We start from the raw sequence: 22,836 nt of genomic DNA on the forward strand, positions 1-22,836 counted from the left end.
CAAAAGGCTGAATCGCATCTGGGACGAATGGAGAATGCAGCTGCTGCACTCATTTACCAGACAGGAGAGAAAACTAGACATTTACCTGAGTCCTGGTGGACTCAAAACAGCTGGTAGTCCACAGCTGCATTCCTCAAAGGAAATGCCAGTAAGTGAATGTGTTGTCATACAAGTCACCCAGTTTATTTTGCAATGTACACTTTTGAATTTAACATCCACTTTAACATTACTGTCATTTCTCCAATTATTTAACATATTTCATGGTTAGGTTCACTGTGTATGGCCTGGTTTAGAGTCATTTGTTAAAAGGTTTTTAAAAAATAATAATGTAGGAAAAAGCAGAATACTGTCATGACATGATCTTAAATATTACAGCTGATATCTTTGGATATCGGTGGGGAAATACTGGCTTATATGGTGATTACTAAATCATCAGATTACAGCCCAGCACACCAGGAGCCATGTGATGTTCTGACATAGGAAAACTATACACATTAAATAAAGATGGGGATGAGCAGGAGGTTTACATGGTCCAATTGGCTATATTTCACACTAGGGGCCATCTAGTTTGTAAAATCGGCTTTACTGTCAAGTCTGGAAAATTAAAGATTTTGGCTGTGAGCACATAAAGCTCATTTTCTTACCGTCTCACAATTTCTCAATAAAACTCTACTGATTCTGCGCGGTGCGTGTCGCCGTTTCCCATGACGTAATTTGACGTCCCCTGTCAGAATCCAGGAAGTGAGTCGCTCGCTGTTGTTTGTGTTCGTTGGTCGCTAATCGTCTCTGTTTTTCTGATTCAAAATATACCTTTTACGGGCCGAAATGGCGACGTTTATTTCAGTCCCGTTAAAAAAGTCCTCTGAGGTGGATCTGGTGAAACCGCTGTCGAAATTTGTAACAGCAACATATCCAGCGGGCGAGGAGCAGGGGGAATATATCCGCGCCGTAGAGGAGTTGAACAAGCTCCGCAGAAACGCGCTGGGAAGGCCGCTGGACAAACACGAGAGCTCCTTGGAAATCCTGCTCAGGTAAAAAGTCCTCGTTTTTTTATAACATACCCGACCTAGCTACTATATTACTAACGCTGTCAACCCTCTTACCTGTGGCGGTTGGTTAGCACAGTCATTGCCGCACCCAGATGTGTTAGCTTTTAGCTGCTAACTGAGAGCTAAAGTAAGTGAAGCTAATATGCTAGCAGGTATACCAGAATTACTGACTCATATGTTATACATGCCAAGTTTCCCGGAGAGGCTAACAGAAACTTCACTTGTCAACTTGTTAAACTGAACTGTCAGTCGTTCATTAATGAGATAAGCCATGTTAGCTGAGCTACTTATGTCATTAACGCTTTGGCTTGGTTTGCTTTACCTTAGCAATAGAATGAGCTGAAACGTTCATTTGAAACTTTATTGTCTTTGTTAAACTTTATTGAAACACAGAACACACATATAATACAAAAGACAGAAATATATCAAGCACAAGTCTCCCCAAACTCATATTCAACTATATACGAGCATAATTAAAAAGTGACACTAATAAAGCTACCTTTGCTTCTACTAATAATAATACAGAAATTTATTATAGCGCCTCTCCAAGGATCCAAGGACGCCTTACACATGTAAGGCATACAAAAAATAATGAAATCAAAACAAAACAAAAGCAGACAAATAATGACACACGAATACCTCTTCAAAATCATGAGCTAACAAATCAATTGAAACCCATTCAAACTCACGTGCAACTTTAGATAGAATTACCTTTCGCTGTGAATCTAAGCAGAATCAAGGATAAACCAAGCACAACTAGCTCCTCTTTCAGATGTCACCCGCATACAGGCCCACGTAAGGCCTGTAGCCGACTGATAGCCACATGATCAGACATCCAGGATGGCCCTCGAAAGAGAACTACTGCTTTTCATATTAGCAAACAAAGTCTGGAGCTACATAGAAGGCCTGTGACTACTCGGCCAGTAGATCTCATGATTTAAATCACTCTTCTGGTTCTGGATGTGTAAAACAAATGACATGCATACGTGTGGAGCCAACTGTCACATGTTAGCAAATTTACATGGAGGAACTGTGAAAGAAAATAGGATTTAAATTTGTTAAACAAAGTTCCTCTGTGAGCTTTGCTCTAGTTACCCTGCCTGACTGTGCTCTTACTCTTACTTATTATTCAGACTTACAGTCTTTAAACTACTGAGCTCTGAATGAACTGAATGGAGGTTCAAGAGAGGCCTTGACTGAGATGAAAAGGTGCTTAACCTTGATATTTACCGGTTGTATAAAACCTCACCTTTGTTGTGCTTCTTAAGAATAACCAACATGCTCTTTACATATAGATGCAGACTTTGCCCTCTTTCATCTCAGTCTTTGTTCTCTGTGAGTCACAAGTTATTAAACAATCAGGGTTTGCCCAGGTTACGTGTGTAGCCAGGTAAGAAGTCGACGTTGCAGGGTGCAGGTCTTCCATTTTCCTGCACTTTGAGCTTCTTTCTAGCTAGATTAGTATTTCCCCCAGTATGACGTATCATTGCAATCTCTCATTTCATGCTCTTAACACTAAAGTTCACAGATTTTGAAAAGAGGGACAAATGTCAGATCCATTGACTTATAACCTGAGCTAAGTATTACAATTAAAATTTGGAGACAAACCTTTAGATTGGTGCATCCCTGGTCAGTGCAAAAAACATATAAGCCAGTATTTGTGGGAGGAAAAAGTTATCTGAATTCAATACATCTCACAGGATCTGAAAACGTTCTTTGTTTTTATCTGAGGATAAAGCTAGCTAACTCTTACTTTAAATGTCAGTACAGATTTTGTAATGCTTTGTGTGTTAGAAGCTGGGCCTGTGGGTTACTAGATGCTCCTTGCTGATTAGCAACCAGGTGGAAGCTAGCACGTCCGCGCAGAATGAGCTGACCTTGCTGACTGCTCGCGTTGTCCCTCCTGCTTTCTGCACATGTCGTCTGTTAGCCAGGTAGCCAGGGCGACGGGCCCTGTCCCTTTCAGTGCCACACAGACGCACAGCTATTGTGTCACCATGGTAACCATTGTTTTGTCTAGGACGTTTTTTGTTTCTCTTTAGTCGAGCAGGAGGAGACACAGCTCAGCTCAGCTCTCCTCTGTGCATGTGTATGACTTTATGAATCTGTGTAGGAAACATGAGGATAACAAACTCGGCATGGAGAAAGTTCTGTATATAAAAAGCCAGTCTTTATTTATTTCTTTGTTTGCACTATTGTTTGTCCTGGCACTAGTAAAGCAGAGTGGTTGAACTGGTAAGAGGTGATTCCCCAACCCGCCTACGGGTGTTCACATGTTGTCATTCCTAATAATAGACAGTTCACATCACTGCGCACAGATACTGATAAGACGAGGAGCAGAATGTGTGTGCGTGTGCACTGCAGTGTGTTTGTCTGGCCTGATATTTTTCCTGACTCACTGTCAAGTGTTTCTGAAATTTCAAAGCTTCCTCTGACTACAAATCTGCAGTTATGTCATAATAATCACTTCCTGTTCCTCTATTATAATTGACTTGGTGGTTTTATCTCTTCTCTTCCTATTTTGAATATATATATAAAACAACAAAATCAGGTGTTTTGGGTGTATAGACACATAAGACAATTTATGTTATTATTTTCTTTCTCCAGATACTACGACCAGCTGTGTGCCGTCGAGCCCAAGTTTCCCTTCTCTGAAAACCAGGTAACACATCGGACAGCACGCATGATTGTGGGTTATTTTCCAAACAGCAGAACAAAAACCCAAAGTGTCTCTCTGTGTTCCCACAGCTCTGCTTAACCTTCACATGGAAGGATGCCTTTGATAAAGGATCGCTGTTCGGTGGCTCAGTCAAGCTCGGTGAGTGCAACCTCGTATCGATTGATTTTGTCCACTGAAGAGGGAATATGTACAGGGGAGGCAGTTTGCTGCAGGAGGAGGTAATGACATTTAGGACTGTTTAAGGGGGGAAAGGGCTTAGCCTGCAGGGTAAATATTTGTCATATTATCTTTTAATCCATCTCTCTCTTCGTGTGACTATTTGACTCCGTCTTTCTCATACACACAAAGAGGAGAATAGCTTTCTAACACAGAATAGGTTCCAGTTATATTCCAGAAACAGGTTTGACAAGGTGTCCTGTAAGGTTACTGGCACGACTTGTGTAAAAGAGAGAAAGACATGACACAGGTATGTGTGGGTCAGGGACAGAGAAGTGCTAACAGAGTTCAGAACGTCCATGTAAAGTGAAGTAGAATAATAAGAAAGTAAATAATCCTTCAAATTCTTTGCTGAGTTCAGCGTTCATATTTACTTTAATCTTAGTTAAACCTGTTTTCCTCTGTGGTGAATTGTTTGAGCTGAGACTGTGGGATTCTTTCCACTAATCTCTGGGCCAGAAAATATGTAGAATGAAGCAGGAGGAAGTCTTGGTTGAGAAAAATGCCAACGCCATGAACAAACTGTGTAAACAAACAAGAAAGCAGTCAATATCCCACACAGTGTCCAATGTAATGAAAGTTAGATATTAGTTTGTCTAGAAGTCAGTATAAGTGGTTTGAATATGTGTTATTCAGTATTAAAGACCTTGAAGACAAATAATTTCTTGTTTTTGTTTGTTGCAGCTTTGGCCAGTTTGGGCTACGAGAAGACTTGTGTGTTGTTCAACGCGGCAGCGCTGGCCAGTCAGATCGCCTCCGAGCAGAACCTGGACAACGACGAGGGACTGAAGGCTTCAGCCAAATACTATCAGGTGGGTGTAGTTACCACACAGTCATATAGTAACACATATAGAGATTGATTTTAGTAAACCTGGTGAAAATGACTATGAAATTATTTCTGTTAGTCAGATACATACAGATGGTTCAAATGCTCACTGACATATTTCCAATATTGCTTAGTATTTCAAACACTTGATTAAAACCTTTTTAGTTGTATCTGTTCCTTGAAATTTTTTCAAATAGTGTACTTTCATTCAGTGTATGTAAACACAATTATTATTAACAACCCCTACCCTTAAAATTGCATTAAAGTTTCACATAAATTACAAATAATAAATAAATAGAAATAAATGGAACCAATATTAAACTGACAGAAAAGATGTAGACTGAGGCTTTGATGCATTATACCTACTCTTTTACATAACATGTACTTAGAAGGCTGCCCTTTGCTGCTAGAGAGAAGTCCTACAAGAAAAACACAAACAACATTTTTAAACATTTCTTATGTAAAACACAAAAAAGTAGTTCCTGAACATTTCATACCAAAGACAAAACAAGACTTAAAATAACACTTTCAAGCTTTTTATCAACAAATATTGTCATATATTTGTTTATGCATTTCTTTTTTAACATCACAACTTTTCCACACGTTTATCTCTTTGACAGATGTGCTTATCGTCTTCATATTTGTCCTTGCCATAGTCTTTTTTTAAATTCCTGTTCCCTGTTCACTGGCTCTTATTTCAAACCATATTGATTTGTACGTTATTTATATGAATTGTCAGAATGTTAGTAAGTATTGGCATTGATATAAAAGCTTGTCTAGTAGAAGTACAACCAGGGACCGTTTCACCAAATTTACTTCTTCTTGTGTTAATTTAGACAGGTAGAATTTTTATTATTAAAAGTCCACTTAAGTGATTTCCAGTCCTGGCTGCAGCGTCTCATCTGTCTCTCTATTTCCTCCAGCTGGCGAGCGGGGCGTTCGGCCACATCAAGGACACGGTGCTGTCAGCGCTGAACAGGGAGCCCACCATGGACATCTCCCCCGAGACTGTGGGGACCCTGAGCCTCATCATGCTGGCTCAGGCTCAGGAGGTGTTCTTCCTCAAAGCCACGTCAGGTACCAAAGGACGGACACCTAAACACACACTCATGATCTTTATTTAGAGACTGCTGAAGAGTGATATTAATATGTTTTATCCTTGTTTCTGTTATATTTGAAAGAGAAACATGATGTGATTTAAGCGATTTAAAAGTGCATCATAGACATCGTTACTGCTTAGTGTTTTGCCCAGTAGTGTGTCTCATGAGTTATGGACACTGGTATCACAAACCTGTCACTCAGATAGAAGCTGAGCAGTTTCGGTACATTATTTTTGGCGCAACCTGCTCGGAACAAAAACAAAGTGACATAGAAATGTAGAATCTGTAGGCAGGGACCTGGGTTTCCTGGATATTGACCAATCACGTATTAGCAGGCTGCGGCAGGAAAAACAGTCCATGTGGAGAGCAAAAGCAGGCAGAAAGTAATCCACTCTAATGACATCCCGGCTCCCATCAGCGTCTATCTGATGATGATTTACCTTCTTAATAATCTCTATAAACAGACATCTGCATGCTAACAGCTAGCAATCCGTTCTAGATCTAAAATTCAACTTGAGATAAATTCCCTGACACTGTGTCACGAAAGCCGTTCAGTGTTCAGATTTCCCGACTTCCTCGAATGCACCAAAAATGATCGATCTTACCTCCGTTCAACAAACAAGCATTTTAAAAGTAGTTCTCTTCTCCTCTTGAGGACAGACCTGACAAAGCTTCATTTTAACTTTTTACAAATTTGCGTCATGGTGTTGAATTTTCGGCAAAGGTAAGACAAGTTAATTAAAGTGAATCACAAGAAAAACGCGTTCTTAGCTGGCTACATGCCCCGACATGTTCACCGTTGTGCTCAGAGGCTATATCGTCGTCAGACTACAGCCGATGGGATCTGAGATTAGTGGAGTTGCTTCCTGCAGTCTGTGTGGAGTAAACGCCAGTCATTGTTGTTTTACATACCAGGTGTAAAACACTAACATAACATCAGGAGCTTGTAGACTTCCAGCATTATACCATGGGATTTAATACATTGCATTTCAGTAATTAATAACACTGCATGAAGTATTATTAAAAAGTATTATTTATGCTTCAAAGGGCAGCAAGAGTTTAAGTCAAAAAGTCAACTAGACATTTTTTCAATCATGTTTCCCATTCAAAAGGGAAAGACAGGCTTTTTATTTCCTTATTTTTGGACTTTATTGTTTGATTACTGTGTTATTTCTGTGTCAAAAGGCAGTCATAAATAACACATTCAAATGTTCATGTGATTTTATACATTAGTAATGTTGTGAAATTAATTAATGCATAATGATCATGAAACCGTGATCATTCCTCTGACTATAATCGTACCATCAGAATCTCTAATCGTTTTATCCCTACTGCTGATAAGAGTCGTGTGATTAAATGTTTCAATGGGATATTTTTAGATTTTAAACTCTGCTGCACTATTCTTTAGTTTAGGACTGGCTGACTTAATTAATCGCATCTTTCATGAAACACTCCTGCACATTTTCTGCCTCAAGATTAATTTGTAGTGAATACGAGTTGGCAGATTTGATCCCGGGTGCACACAGCCTCTGTCCCAGTTCTGTCTCCAGTTACTTATTAGAGTTTTAAAGCACAAGTTTTGAAGGTTACATCATAAAATAAGCTCCCATGTAAACAAAGTAGACCTATATTTTGTGCTGAGAGGATACATTTTTCTTGTGTTTTAGTTTGAACACTTTTTAGTGTAACGCACAAGAGGTAGGAGCCTGAGAATCACGTGTTTGAATGTATGACCATGTTTCATAAGTGAACCACAGATGGTCTAACAGCTTGTTATGTGTGGTGTTCTTGAACGCAGCTTCATATCTTGGTCGTGTTGTGTTTAAAGTCTTAAAAGTGACTCCTTCACCCAACAGATAAGATGAAAGATGCCGTCATCGCAAAGCTTGCCAATCAGGCGGCAGATTTCTACGGCGACGCCTTCAAGCAGTGCCAATACAAAGACAACCTTCCCAAGGTATGTGAGGGACACACGCACACTTACACACTGCTCGGCAACAGAGGCAGTAACACACACACACACAGAGTCAGCCGTGTGTTCAGTGTGGTGATGTTCATACAGAGCCTGGATTCTGTATGCTGCGACGTGTGTTCTGTCTGTCTGATTGTTTGTATTGTTCTGTGTGACTTAAAGGGTGGTATTTAAGTTGTGGGGCGGTTCAGATTTCTCCCTCGCTCTGTTCTCATTGGTCCATTTCTGTCCTGTTTCACTCTGATTGGTTGATTACTAAAGAGCTGCTGTTTGACGTGTTTTCATTCTGATTGGGTTCTTACCATCTAATCATTGATGTCTGAAGTACTTAACTGTCTGTCTAACACTGTGACTGAAACACACACACACAGAAATACACTTTCACACACACACACACTGACCTCAGTTTCCCTCTTCAGTTTTAAAATTGGAATTAACTTTTTTTTTTTTTTTTACATGTAACAGTCAAAAACAAAAGAAAAATGTTCATAATGGTCCTTATTTATATATAAACATTTTTTTTAAAGCAACTTATTTATGAGCATCTTTAATGTTTTATAGGCAGACAGAAAAAAGCAAATTAAAAAAAGTAAATAAAATGAGGTAATTGGTTGATTAAAGTCAGAGTAAAATGAGGCAAAATTCCCTCATTTAGAACATCTCACTTGAAAGGTTCGTTATGAAAGTCGAGTCTCATTGGCTCAATAAGCACAACAATTTTACCTCCATTTTTCTCACAGTTCATCAAAACAAAGTCGACCTTTTCTAAGAGTTGTCAGGGGATATACATACAGCTCTCTAAAAATGAAGAGACCACTCCAAATGTTCCTTAAATCAGCATCTCTCAGGATGCTGGTTTAGCTCGGTTGGAAGAGCAGGCACCATGTACAGAGGCCACAGTCCTTGTTGCACTGTTCCCAGGTTCATTCGGTGCATGTCATCCCCCACTCTCCATATTTCCTGTCTCTCTTCAGCTGTCCCATAAAATAAAGGCAAAAAAGCCACACAAAACAAATCTTTAATAATCCCAATCCAAATCTGAACCCCATTAAAAACCTCCTGAATGTGATCAAGAGGAAGGTGGCTGGTCACAAGTCATCAAACAAAGCTAAGATGCACCAGCAGTGGCCTAATATCACCCAACAGCAGTGTGAAAGACTGGTGGAGAGCATGAACGCTGTAATTAAAAACCAGGTTATTCCACCAAATATTGATCTCTGAACTTGTTTTCATTGCATTATTTGAGGTCTGAAAAACATCTTTTTTGTTATTTTCTGCAAGTAAAAGACCTAAATGACAACATTTTATTTGGAATTATGTAGACATGTTGTATTTATTTTACACAAACACAAACCTTTTAAATAGTAGAACCAGAGAACAACATATTTTTGCAGTGGTCTCTTAATTTTTTCCAGAGCTGTATATATCACCTCGGCTCCAAAACAGTTAGAGTGTAATGTTACAGCCTGTGATGCCGCAGTCAGCACAGTTAATTGCTTTTAATGTGATAGTGCTGTAGAGTCTTCCTAGCAACCAATTCATACATTTCTTATGTTTTTAACAACTCAATTTAGTAAATCATGTAGTTACTAATACTTTTAATGAAACAAAATGTTTAACTTTGTTTCTGGATGGATGCAGAAACTTAGTTTGTTACGAAACATTTCTGACGCACAACTTTAGATACACTCTATGTAAGAGTTTTTAATGAAGTTGCTACTCTGTTCGGACCCAAGAAATTATGATAAATAGATCTATCTCTAAAAAGGCAGTGTCTGTGCTCTGCCTGAATGCATCAAATCAATCACACACACACACACACACACACACACACACACACACATACAGTTTATGGCAATGGGGCATTTGATGAAGGTGTGGCAGCTCTTGCAGAAAGGTTAAACACTCATGGCCTGTTCTGTTTTCTCTCTCGTTGTCTTCCTTTCTTTCTGCATCCCTCGTGGTGGTGGTGGTGGTGGTGGTGGTGGTGGTGGCGTTGGCATTGGTTGTGTGTGCGCTTGCGTTGTGTTTTTGCACACCTCTGCCTGCCTGTGCTTGTTTGTGATTGGCTTCCTTGGTGTCATTTGTGATTTGACCTCGCTGGTGTGTGCGTCTGCCATTTTGTGGTTTTGCCTTGCCATTGTGCGTGTGTGTGCGTGTACATATGTGTTTGCGTGTGCCTGCGTGTTGCTCTGTGGTTGCCTCTCCCTGGTCAGTATTTTTATTTTCAGGAAGTGCTGCCGGTGCTGGCGGCCAAGCACTGCATCATGCAAGCCAACGCCGAGCTGCACCAGAGCATCCTGGCCAAGCAGAAGAAACGCTTCGGGGAGGAGATCGCTCGTCTGCAGGTACACAGCTTACCCTCACCAATTCACCTCTCACACAATAAAATAATGTGGCCTTTCATTCATTATCATCTGGATGAATTCCTATCTCTAAAGCCTTAAATATATATATTAAAAATAAATAAAGATCCATGTCAAAACAAGATAACACATCATCCTCCTCTGGTCTGTTTGTCCCTCCAGCATGCGGCAGAGCTGGTCAAGACGGTGGCGTCCCGCTACGACGAATACGTGAGCGTTAAGGACCTGAGTGACAAGATCAACCGAGCTCTCACCGCAGCCAAGAAAGACAACGACTTCATCTACCACGACCGCGTGCCCGAGATCAAGGATCTGGAGCACATCGGCAAGGCAGCGTTGGTCAAATCCACCGCCATCACACCTCCACTCAGCCAGAAATTCACAGGTGATAAACACAGACACTCACAGTTATTGTGGAGGTTTGACTCACAGAAAACTCAACGTCTACATTTGAGTATGTGCGACAAGGAGAGTGTATTTCAGGACACAAAAGCTGTGTCAAAGTCCATGTCAGGTTTTTTATTCAGATAAATTCTGAAACTTAAAGGGATTAGTTTTACATTGACAAATATATTTATTCACTTGTTGCCTGGCAACCTCACAGCGAGAAGTTAAGTAGTTATTGCTTATGATTATAAATAAATCTAGCACATGCTGTTTTTACACGTCAGCTGTGGTCAAAACTAAAGTAGCAAGCTTTAACATGTCAATAAGTGTGGGTGATTTTGTTACCTTAAAGAACAGCTAGCTCCTGTCATGTTTAAGATATAAAATGCTCTGCTTGAAATAATAATATGTCTTTTTTTATTGTTTTTTCTGCAAAATACTTTACTTTGTAATAATGGGTTACACATAATGATATGCATAGTGTCACCCCGTCCATTAACGGGATTGGCTCCTTAGGTTTGTGACGTCTCAAACCTGCCAGTCTGATTACATGTTGTTCAGCCTGTCCGTGGTACACTGCAGTTTAAAAGCAGACAGGCCCAGCCATGGAGATGACTGCTCATGCTGTCCCTGATATGTCTTGTAGCGCATGACAAACACCACATGGAGATGTTTACAAGGTTAAACACTTCACTGGAGGGGGTCTTTAACAGTGAGAGCTAGGCTAGCTGTTTCCCCGTGTTTTTAGTCTTAACACTAAGTTAACTTATCGCTGTATATTTACCAGACAGATATGAGACCTCTTTAACTCTTGGCAAGAGAGTGGCAACATAACAGCAGGCTGAAGCTGTGTTAGACAGCTCTCTTTCTTTCAGAAGATTTACATTACAATAGTAGAAGTGCCATATGGCTGAACATTTACTATATCTGACCTGGGAATTTAAATGTGTTAACAAACAGTGTGTTCAGTGTGACTTTACTTGATTCACTCAGCTGAGAAAGCCCGGTCTAACACTTTGTAAATACATGCATGTGTGTGCTTACTAAGTGACATAACTCGGGCTAATTGGCCAACAAACAAAATGATGATAGTCATGATCTGATAAATGCGCTGAGGTCAGCTCTGTGGGGGGGCGTCATACACAGAGAATTATAAAGTAAAATATTATAGATAAATAAATCATAGACGACGTCCAAATCTCAATCCTGCACAGTACAGCATCACTAGCCCTTATTGTAATCTATGCAACTCCATAGCAAATCAGTTGTGTAATCCTAACTATGATCTACCAAACCCTTCATTACAATGGCTGCCAGTCTAGTTCCAATATATTCTAAGAATTTCCCATGATCCACCCTGGTTTAGCTGGATAAAAAAAGAGAATTTCTGATTAAAACAGCACCGTCTCACCGTCTTTTATTCAACTTTTATTTAACCAGGAAAAAGCTCTTGAGATTAAAAATCTATTTTTCAAGAGAGTCCTGGCCAAGACAGGCAGCAGCACATTAACAACGTTTCAAACAATCAGCTGCCATTCATACAAACATAACACAGAGTACATTTATGTTGCTGCCCCTCTTTGTTTAACCACATCTATATTTTCCATCCCTCTTTAGACCTGTTTGAGAAGATGGTCCCCATGGCCGTGCAGCAGTCCATGAGCATTTACAACCAGAGGAAGTCCGAGACTGTGAACAGACTGGTGGGAACGATGAGGGAGGCGACTAATCTCTGCAACGGGTAATATGTCCTGCCTCTGTATCACCTCATGTTACGCACTCTGCTTGTGCACGTGCATCGTCTTCCTATGAAACGTCCACGAGTGCTTGGATGGATTTATAAAACATTCATAACATAATAGTGCACCAGGCACCATTAAAATGTCGATAGAAGTACTTGTGTTTTTTGTGTAGTGCCCCTAATAGCAGTCAAGTAGTTGTTACACACCATGCGAGGATGTTAATAGGTGCTCAGCTGTTGGAGTGTTTTGCCCTTTAGTGAAGGGTGCAATGTACTTGAAACTGAAATGGTCACATAACTTCTTTTTAAGGATTTTATATAAAAACCGTCAATGTGGAAATATGTTGGAGGCCTTGATATCTGATACGTGACGCTGATGTGTTGCCGTCCATCAGGGTGTTGGCGTCCCTGAACCTGCCAGCGGCTCTGGAGGATCTGTCAGGAGACTCTATCCCACAATCCATTGCTGAGAAGGCGAGATCCATCGTGCAGCAGGGAGGACTGCAGAGCATCGAGCAGCTAATTAGAGACCTGCCCGAGCTTCTGACTCGCAACAGAGAGATCCTGGACGAGGTCCGACACACAGAGCACACTGAATTACACATATGTTACTGCACTTTAAGATCCCATAACCAGCCGTTATCCCACTTCTGAAGCTAACCATGATTCATTTAAAAAGTAAGAGCGCACTTTCCTCTAACAGCTTGTTGTCATACGGCTCTGCTTCGTGACAAAGAACATATGAATGCGATGCTGTTCAGCAGCTGACTTGGGCGTCCTGAGTGTTGGACTACCACCGCTACCAGAAGAACACAGGAATACTAAAAGCCCATAATCGTCCCCTAATGGCGGAAATCCCAAATCAGGATCTTCAGTGAGAACTAATCCACTGATCTTTGGGCCAAGGACTGTCTGTCCTCCAGCTTCAGCCAGCCCCGCTTTTTTAACTCATCTTGCTCACAAACAAATAAACAGACGGCAGTGAAAGCATAAAACATGAAATGCGAAACTGCTTCCAAATTTGTTGGCAGGGTTGAAAAGTACTCACCAAAATGTCCTAATTTCCCCCCTGAAACGCCGTCAGTCGTGCTGAACCAGAGCCAAAGACAAAACTGAACATGAAAATTAGAAAATAGAAAAGTACTTTTCTGCTTGCCAAAAAGTAGACTTTAGATTATTAAGCAGAATTTCTTTTTGTAAAAAAAAAAAAGAAAAATTAAAGTCACCACTTTTTAATTATTTTAAGACACATTAAAGTAGTGCTGAAGAAATAAAGAAAGTAGTTTATGGGAAGGAAATTGAACAGATGATGGCTTTGATTATCATTTTTTGAATTAAACACGATACTTGTTCAATGAAGCTCAGTGAAGAAACCCCTCCTCTTGTGCCCTCATCTCAATACTTATAGTTAACCTAACCTACCGCCGCAACCCAAGCAGCATTGCTAACTTCAACAGATCCAGGCTCCGTCATGCGAGCTCCGGGTACTGACAACGCTGATACCACATGGCTTCTACTGGCCCCCACGTTTGCGTTAAACACACAAGAGAAAACGATGTCGAGAAAGAGAGAGATAAGAGTTTACAGAGAGAGGTGTGGCAGGCAGAGCCGGGGTGATGTGCCCTGTCTTGGGCTAGCACTCACCCCCGCCGGGCTAGGTTGTATCAAATAATGGTCGAAGTTATTATTCCAGAAAAAGTACCAAATCTATTCGCACCTTAAAGACCTGACAGTGTTCTGCTCTTCTTCTCATGGTAAATTCAAACAGACAGATGAGCAACAGCTTTTCTTTCAGCTCTCTGAACCATTCCTGTGCGATTCTTTTTTAGACATATTACACACAAAACAAATAATTTATAATTCAATAATGAAAGTAATTGTTTGTTGTGGCCCTACGTTAAAGTGTGTTCTGTATAATTGCACGTTGATGGCTGAGTTATTATCCTTAAATGACTAATAAAGGTCTTTCATCATCTAACGATCTAATGTGTTTGATGTGTTCAGTCTCTGAAGATGCTGGACGATGAAGAGACGACAGACAACGAGCTGAGAACCAAGTTCAACCAGCGCTGGAACAGAACCCCCTCTGGAGACCTCTACAAGCCCCTTCGTGCAGGTACACACACACACACACACACACACACACACACACACACACACACACACATACACACAGTTGTCTTTCTCCTCATTTCATCCACTGTTGACAATGCTCCTCCTCTATCCCTCCATCCCTTCTCTTCTCCAGAGGGAGCTAACTTCCGTAACGTCTTGGACAAGGCCGTACAGGCCGACCAGGTGGTGAAGGACCGCTACAACACCCACTGTGACATGATCACTCTGCTGTGTAAACCAGAGAACGAGCTCAACGCTGCCATCCCCTCTGCCAACCCGACCAAGACACTGCAGGGCAGCGAGGTCTGTCTGCCTCCACCGATGTCTTTATATTTGTCTGTGTGGTCTAATGATGTGAAACTTTATATTTCTTTACAGTTAGTTTTTAAGCTCACTGTGTGTCACATCATCTGAGAGTATTTAGTGTGCTACACAAACACCCAGCGGACATGCTGTGCTTTATGGCCCTGTCCCTCCTCCCCACAGCAGCTCCATTTTTCACTGTGTTTGCTGAGTATGCATCTTGTGCCACTGGGGAACTTAAACCACTAAGCAAGCAGAACTGGGAACAAGAGGAAGAAGTACTTGTCTGTTCACAGCTACAGTGTGTTCATGCTTAAGCGGAAAATCACAATGAAGTGCAGTCACTAAAAGGGCGAGAGGTCAGGGACTCATGTAGGAAAGAGAACTGAAAGTGTCAAAGAGATTTAAAAACCACAACTTTACCGGTCTCTGCGCTCACAGGTCGTGAACGTGCTGCGCGCCCAGCTCGCCCAGCTGGAGGAGATAAAGACGGACAGGGAGACCATGGAGGGTGAGATCAAGGCCGTGACCTTTGACATGTCCACCGCCTTCCTGACGGCGCTTGCTCAGGACGGGGCCATCAATGAGGAGCAGCTGTCGGTGCCTCAGCTCGATCAGCTGTACGGCGCCTACAACCAGAGGGTGCAGGCCAGCCTCCGCTCGCAGGAGGAGCTGCTGGGACAAGTGCAGGTACACGAAAGTACACTATGGAGTATATACTAAATGATTATTCTACTGGAATCAATCGAGCATTACCTTTATTTAAAAGAAACACATGCTAGAAGAATGGTAGAGTTATTGCCTTAGAACAAAACATCCACAGTTTCCTGGGCAGTAATACAAATGGGCTCTAAGACAGGTCAGCAGTTAAACTCCTCAATCTGTGATCCATCTTTTTACACCTGTGATCTCCTTCCAGACGGCCCACCAGGAGTTCAGCAGTCTGAAGCAGTCCAACACGGAGGCCAACCAGAGGGAGGAGGTCCTGAAGAAGCTGGCTTCAGCTCACGACAGCTACGTCGAGATCAGCAACAACCTGCGCGAAGGCACCAAGGTACTCGCTCAGCACAACACGCCGGCACACACCTGCCTCAGCAGGGATGAATGCGCTGCAGTAATGCATGTCTTGTCAGAAACTTTGTGTTTAGTGTTTATTTTTTTTGCGCTTCAAGGTGGGTTTGTCGAGCCAGGTGATTTATTTTTGTCCCCTTTTTCTTCCTCAGTTCTACAACGACTTGACAGAAATCCTGCTTAAGTTCCAGAACAAATGCAGCGACATCGTTTTCGCTCGCAAGACAGAACGGGATGAACTACTTAAGTATGTGCTCTTCTGGCTTTTGTCCTTTCAGTCTGTTTGTATGATACTTGTCATATTAGCTGGTTACAACATCAGGAGGGTTTGTTTTATACATTTCTTTCTCCAACTTAAGAACACAGAGGCCCAATTTAACATCTTAAAATAATCAGGGTTCCACCAAACCTTTAATCACACATCTCTGATTAACACCATGACCTCACATGACCTTCCTGCAGTACCCTTGAGGCCCACCATAGGACTGCAGCCAACACAATCCAGTATGTGTCGGGGTCAGACCAGCTAAAACAACCTGAGTAGCTTCAGCTGATGAAAGCTGCCAAATGCATGACTATGAAGGAAAAGCCGCCGTGCATTCATGATTGGGATGTTTACATTTCAGGGAGCTGCAGCAGAGCATCGCCCGAGAGCCCAGCGCTCCCAACTTTAGCGTTCCCGCCTATCAATGTAACCCAGCTGCCCCCACCGGCGGTCCCACCCCTGCGCCCAGGACTGTCTTTGTAAGCAGCAACACACAACACCGAACATAGAACACCTCTGATGGTGACTCAAACTGATCTGTCCGTCTTCTGTCTCCCTACCTCAGCAGCCTCAAACCCCGCAGCAGCCCCAGCCCAAGCCCCAGCCCCCAGCCCGGCCTCCTCCACCCAGCTTCAACCCTCAGGCAGCCGCCACCACTCCCACCCAAGCACCGCCCACCGGCCCGGCTGCCAGCAACCCACCACCTGTGGCCCCACCTTCCCAGGCGCAGGGACCACCTTACCCCTCCTACCAGGGCTATCCAGGGTGAGTCATCACCACAACATCCAGATTTCTGAGTACTGATTGATCCAATGATTGTATCGATGTCAGGATAGAGTGAATGTCTTCCTCCTAGTAGAAGTCCTCCTTCTCTGTCCTGCATCTGAATCAATTAACTCATTAACCCATTGTTATGTGTCTGTGCTGCGTCCACTCAGAACCGTGTGGCTAGAAATGACTTCCACTCAGTCCAGAGAGTAGTTTTATATGTAGAGAGAAGGTTGATACCACTTCCACGTCTGTCTGGTAAATATGTAGCTGGAGGCAGCAGCCTGTTAGCTTAGCATTACAGATTACACAAACAAGATATTAAGTGTAAATATGTGAGACAGAGACAGGTTAGCTGCTTTCCAAGTCCTTATGATAGACAAAAACCAGGGTCAGACTACAGGAGTTTTTATACTCGATTCATCCCTCACCACAACCAGAGGAGAATCTGGTTAGGACCTTGACCAGTCCCAATGTTTGGCCAAGATTTTCTGGTAATTTGAGGGTTTAATAGATCAAGATTGAAACCTTCTGAATGGTTTGCAGACTCATGTTATTGATATTAAGGATTCTAAAGCTCGATGATTATGCTAGTCGTTTCTAGCGGTTTACGCAGTGACATGGGAGTCTACAAGGAGATGGAGATGCTGTGTTTCTAACATTAGCTAGCATACTGCTGTTAACTATAACAGGTACAGTCTCACCTCCAGTTTCCACTGAAGAATAGAGACTTTTTGTTTACTGTGTCTCCCTGACCATTTTCTTATCCAGACTTGTTAAGTATTCTGCTTTTGCTATTTATGTTTTTTTACTGCAATGCATTACAGCTGTGGTTTTGGGCCAGTCTCTGCTTTGTTTACTTCTGCTTCCCTGTTAAATCACATGAGTTCATATGAGATCACGTTAGTTAGGTCGCTTTCCCACTGGTCAAGGAGCTGCTAAAACACTGCTTTTTTGCTCAGTGTGAAAGGTTACAATTGGCATTCAGATTTGTGTCAAATGACGCTGCAGTAGACCCGGGTAATTATCGCCTCGGCTCCGATCGGCATTGATGGAGTAACAAAACCCGGGTTGACACGCAAATCTCCGCCCCTTTTCCGGCGCGATGCTGTGCTCCGTCGGTAACTTCTGCGACTCCTCGTCATCTCAGCATCAAATTTAACCCGTCTCCGCCCAAGCAGTTTGATAAACAGACTGAATGAGTAATAGATACAATAAAGACCTAACCACCGTAACATCTTCACTGTTTACTAACCCTGTTTCGGTGACGCAGCAGAAAAGAGACCGAAAGCAGGATAGTTCACTGGCAATGGGAAAAGAGACAATCGGCATCTATATGCGGGTCTTCCCGGGTCTGAAAAACCTGCGTCAACGTGCTATTTTTGGTGGGAAAGGGTTTTAGTTTGTTCGTTACTTCCCCTGGCACACTAGATAATCTTAAGAATATCCTCCAGTGAGTTATGCAGCTTTATTTTAAGGTTTTGTACTGCAAGTACATTTGAGAATAGTGAAAAAAATATGTGTAGTGTCTCCTTATTTGCCTGATGGAACCCGATTTTTAAGTTGCATATGACTTTAAGACTCCTGTTAAACCCTGTCTAATCTAACCTGCTGCTTGCTCCAGCTCAATATCTGCCGCACAGACATCCAAGTTGTAACAAATTTCTCTTACCAAAACAAAAAAGTAAATAAGCGTATTTCCTTAAATGTTGAACTATTCCTTTAATGCTTCAAACTACCTTTTTAACATTTCCTCTCTTTTTCCGTCCCTGCAGGTACTACCAGATGCCTATGGGCTACAACCCCTACGCTGCTTATGGCCAGTACAACATGCCCAACATGCCCTACATGCCCTACCAGGCTACACCAGGACAGGGAGGCTACCCAGGAGCCCCTCCTGCCACACAGCCCTACCCCGGCTACCCCCAGCAACCCCCACAGCAGCAGCCCTACTACCCTCAGCAATAACTCTCCTCTCCATCCCCTCATCCCTCTTCTCACCAGTTAACACCAAATAAAAAATACCCCCAGCAATAACACTTCATCTCGATTAGCTGCCTCCCCTCTCTTCTTTGGTTTTCTCTTACTAACAGCAAAGAAACCCGAGTGAAGGGCAACGGAGGAGCTGCTTTGCACTTCCCTCTGATACTTTATTACTTTGCCGCCTTTTTTTCCTCCTTCCTTTTCCACCTTTCCCTCTTTTTTTTCCATTCTGGATCATGAGTTCTGACGGCACTTTTCCTGAACTATCTCAAATTTCATCAATGCACTAACCCCTCCTTTTCCCGTAAGGTTGTTTTCTATGTTCTCATTTTCTAACACATTTGTTAAAGGTTTAATTTAAACTGGTTTGCATAACTGACTCTTTGTGCTGCACTGCTGTACAACACTCGTGGAGGCGCACAGAATCCCAGGACGTTTACTGGTTTGGGTGTACGTGTCGGGTGGGCGGATGGGTGGTCATTACCAGTCAAGGGCACAGCCTCATCCTCACTCCCCACACCCACTCAATCAACCCCCTAGTGCTTCTATATCAACTATATTCCTATTTTTGTAATGAATACTGCTGCCTCGCTGATGTATAAACCTCTAAAAACGAATGGCCTGTAGGTTTTCTAATGTAGATGATGACTGTTGAGAGTTCTCGCTCTCTTTCTTTCGCTCTTTTCTCTCTCTCACCCAGGGAATGTTGGTATATTTCTGTGTTACAATCAGAGGCTGTAAAAGTGGGAGAAATGGTTCTATTATATAAATATATGTATAAATAAGACTGTACGTGGTTAACCGAGACACTCTGTGTGCTGCACTCTCATGCTCTTTGTGTTTATTTTTATTCCTCAGCTCTAATGTGATTAAAAAAAACAACAACTGCCAGCCGGTTTTTGTCTGTCTTTAAATGTTGATTGTGTGTCTGTTTCCTCTTTTGATCAAACTGGAGATTTGTACAGCAGCCAGAAGAGGGCAGTCCTGCAGCTCTCAGAGGGAGCAGCGCTCACTTGCCATTGTTGCTCTCCTCAACCAATCAGGGAACGAGTCGTCCCATCCGACTAATCGGGCGCCTCTTGACCTCCCGAAGCATCGGGGGCAGATCCCATTTAGATGACATGCAAATTACGTCCCAGTGAGGTCGTGATCTCATCCAATCATATTTCCCCGCAGGTGATTTCTCCAAAGACAGATTTCATCCACAGATATTTATTCAGTGTCAGGAGACGCTAATGATTTCACATATCTCCTCCTTCTCTGAGTGTGTGTGTGTGTGTGGCAGGGAGGCAGATGGCAGCGCAGTGTGATGTCTGGAAGGATGCATGGAGATGTTGGCAGAGAGCTGCTGGTCCCCTGCCTGCATCCATCACTCCACCTCTCTCCATTTTCCCTTCTCTTCTCTCCGTCTAATCTGTCTTCTGGAGCTCCTATCAGCTTTGAAAAACCCACCATATTTCACTTCACTTTCCCCCAGCACTCTCCCATCCTTTGTTTTCCTTCCTATCACACTCTCTTCATCATATTTTCTTTGCTCCTAAGCTTTTTTTTTTGTAATGCCACCTGTCTTTTTATATCCTCAGCTGCTCTCCCGCTTCCGTTTCTTTTCCCTCTCCCCTGGCTCGTCTGTTTTTGCTTACCATTCATCTGTCCTTCCCATCCAAGCCGCAAATTCGTTGGCAGAGAGTTGTCTTCACTGGTCAGTATCTCTTGGCTCATAAGCGTCTCATAACATCACGTCAGTCTCCAGTGTGTGTGTGTGTGTTTGAGAGTGAAACTCACAAGGAAGAATACACTCGTTTAATCAGATCTAACAGCTCACATCTCCTTCTGGAAGTGACACAACAAGTACACACTGCCATGTTTCTTTCTCGCTCCCTCTCCATCTATCTATCCATACAGCGTGCCGGTGCTGCCAAAGCCAATTGTAGCTCTGGATGTGTTTATCAAAGGTGTCTGTGCGTCTCAGGCGCTTAATTTTAACAAGACGTTCTCCACCGGAGGAGTGTCATATTTTAATTGGTCTGAAACAGAATAAAGGCAGCGAACAGAGCACTGCGGTGACAGGTATTAATTACCTTCTGCCTAATGGCTCCCAAACTCAGCACTCAGCCATATTGGTGCTCACACTATTCTTACTCCCCCACTCTTTTCTCCCATCGCTTTTCTCTCCTCCTCACCATGTGTTCAAGCACAAAAGGGCTAAATCGAGGGATTTCTTTGGCTGTAATCTTGATTATTGTACAAAAATATTTAATAAGGAAACATATTCTCTAATAAAAATGATTCCCAACACCCCTGGGGCTAAGCCTTTTTGCATTTGCCAGGGGCTATGTGTAATGATGTAAAGTAGTGCATCTGATATCCCCATAGATGCTGAAAATAAAGGATAGTTTGAACAGTTGAAAGAGTTGAAATGGAAAAACTGTTGTAATAGTAAATCTTGTTAAAAGTGTTGGACAAAAGATTGGTAAAATAAGCTCAAAGATGTCAGTTAAATAGTTTAATAACATTATTAAGCTAAAATAAATGGATAAATAACATTGGAACATTGGATGATATTTGCAGTAGTCAGCTGAAAATTGATAAATGCATGGAAAATAACTGTTACAGTTAAATTAAGGCGTGCAAGTAATTATAATATGTGTTCAGATCTTTAAAAGTAACGTATAAACATGATGTATTAATAGGCCTATGTGTAATACCAGATTTTCATTTCTAATGCTGTACCCATTATCTTTGTTGTCCCTTTATAACATATGCAACCTTAAGTGCCTTGAATGGCTATTTTTGTACATTTATTTTTATTTTTTTTATATTTTCAGACTCAGTTTTATTGGCAAAGTATGCAGGCACACACAAGGAATTTGACTCCATTTTTTTTCCTTTACTCTTAATGTACAGATACACACACTACACTTAAAACAATGACAGGTTAGGCAAGGTAACACAGACACTTAGGCACTAAAAACTAAAACTACTCTATACAGGCTTATGGATACAAATATATATTACTATTATAAGTATTAATATATAAATACATATTTATATATTATTTTTTTCAGAAAACACTGATAGACAGGAGACAAAAGTGCAATGAACAGTGTAAAGGTGCACTTTGCTAGTATTATTTTAAGGTTTTTAGTAAGTCATATATATATATAGTATTACAATAACTTTATTATTATAAGCTTCATAACGGCGTACTGCTCCGTATTTTTTATTTTCGAAAGTAAAAAAAAAATATTTAAACAATAAAATATAAATTAAGAAATTATAAATAGTTAGCAATACGTAAAGAATAAATTGTGGGGGTGGGGGGTAGCTAAAAGCAGTAAAATAAATGGTTGTTATGACGATAAGTCCAAGTAATGGATACGTTAGTTTTGGCTAACTTTGGTTTAAAGAGTTCAGCTAGCGTTAGCTTAAATGATACGATACATGTAGCCCATTAAAAACGTCCAACTTCTGACTAGAATAAAACAAAGCTACAATAACAAAAAGCATACCCTCGCTGCCAGGTTCATTATGTAAAAGAATATTGAAATAGTATCCACTTTTGTTTACTGATACTGTTAAATATCCTCAAAGTTTATATCAACTGAAATGAACAATGAAGAAACACGGCAGGTGGTGTCGAGGAGGCAGGTACTTGACTACACTTGACAAAACAGAAGAACACCTGTTTGTTGTGATTTTATTTTGATATAATTGAGGAAAAAAAATAGAGGTGATAATCCTGAAAGTGTGCAGCTGCTCTGGCTGTCATCCTGCTTTTCCTCCTCCTTTCATGAAGTGCACTGTGAAGTAGAAATGTGAGAATCTCCTTTTAAAAAAAGTAAGAATGACATAGTGCTGAAATCTCATTTATGGTGTTAATTTGATCAGACTTAACAGCTTACAAGTTGCCAGTATCAGTGCGTGTGCGTTGGCTGATAATTTTGCCTCGACGATACAGCTCTCGAGCCGTGCTATGTGCGTTTTTTTTTTCTTC

General features: G+C 41.6%; 1 protein-coding gene across 2 annotated transcripts; it reads left to right on the forward strand.

Annotated features, from left to right (window-relative positions):
- The first annotated feature begins 745 nt into the window (after positions 1 to 745).
- pdcd6ip (programmed cell death 6 interacting protein) lies at positions 746 to 19,756 on the forward strand. 2 transcript variants are annotated; one of them, XM_069681302.1, is made up of 18 exons: positions 746 to 1,031; positions 3,657 to 3,711; positions 3,798 to 3,867; positions 4,630 to 4,757; positions 5,695 to 5,848; positions 7,728 to 7,828; positions 10,060 to 10,191; positions 10,372 to 10,594; positions 12,214 to 12,337; positions 12,733 to 12,910; positions 14,342 to 14,453; positions 14,586 to 14,755; positions 15,197 to 15,445; positions 15,675 to 15,809; positions 15,979 to 16,073; positions 16,453 to 16,570; positions 16,657 to 16,856; positions 18,635 to 19,756. In XM_069681302.1, exons 1-18 carry the CDS (start codon positions 826 to 828, stop codon positions 18,825 to 18,827), a joined length of 2,643 nt encoding a protein of 880 aa, XP_069537403.1. In that variant the 5' UTR covers positions 746 to 825; the 3' UTR covers positions 18,828 to 19,756. The 2 variants fall into 2 exon arrangements, with proteins under 2 accessions (XP_069537403.1, XP_069537404.1); XM_069681303.1 differs by having other exon boundaries at positions 10,075 to 10,191.
- Positions 19,757 to 22,836: the final 3,080 nt, after the last annotated feature.

The sequence above is a fragment of the Semicossyphus pulcher genome, unplaced genomic scaffold (assembly GCF_022749685.1).
Source record: "Semicossyphus pulcher isolate SPU_LCO1_2020_fin unplaced genomic scaffold, fSemPul1.0.p SCAF_5, whole genome shotgun sequence".
Taxonomy (NCBI): domain Eukaryota; kingdom Metazoa; phylum Chordata; class Actinopteri; order Labriformes; family Labridae; genus Semicossyphus; species Semicossyphus pulcher.

Bases quoted from the DNA above. Each gene is read 5' to 3' on its own strand.
- pdcd6ip (XM_069681302.1), top strand. From the start codon at position 826: ATGGCGACGTTTATTTCAGTCCCGTTAAAAAAGTCCTCTGAGGTGGAT. The intron at 1,032-3,656 runs GTAAAAAGTCCT...TTCTTTCTCCAG, and splicing joins TCCTTGGAAATCCTGCTCAG to ATACTACGACCAGCTGTGTG. The intron at 10,595-12,213 runs GTGATAAACACA...ATCCCTCTTTAG, and splicing joins ACTCAGCCAGAAATTCACAG to ACCTGTTTGAGAAGATGGTC.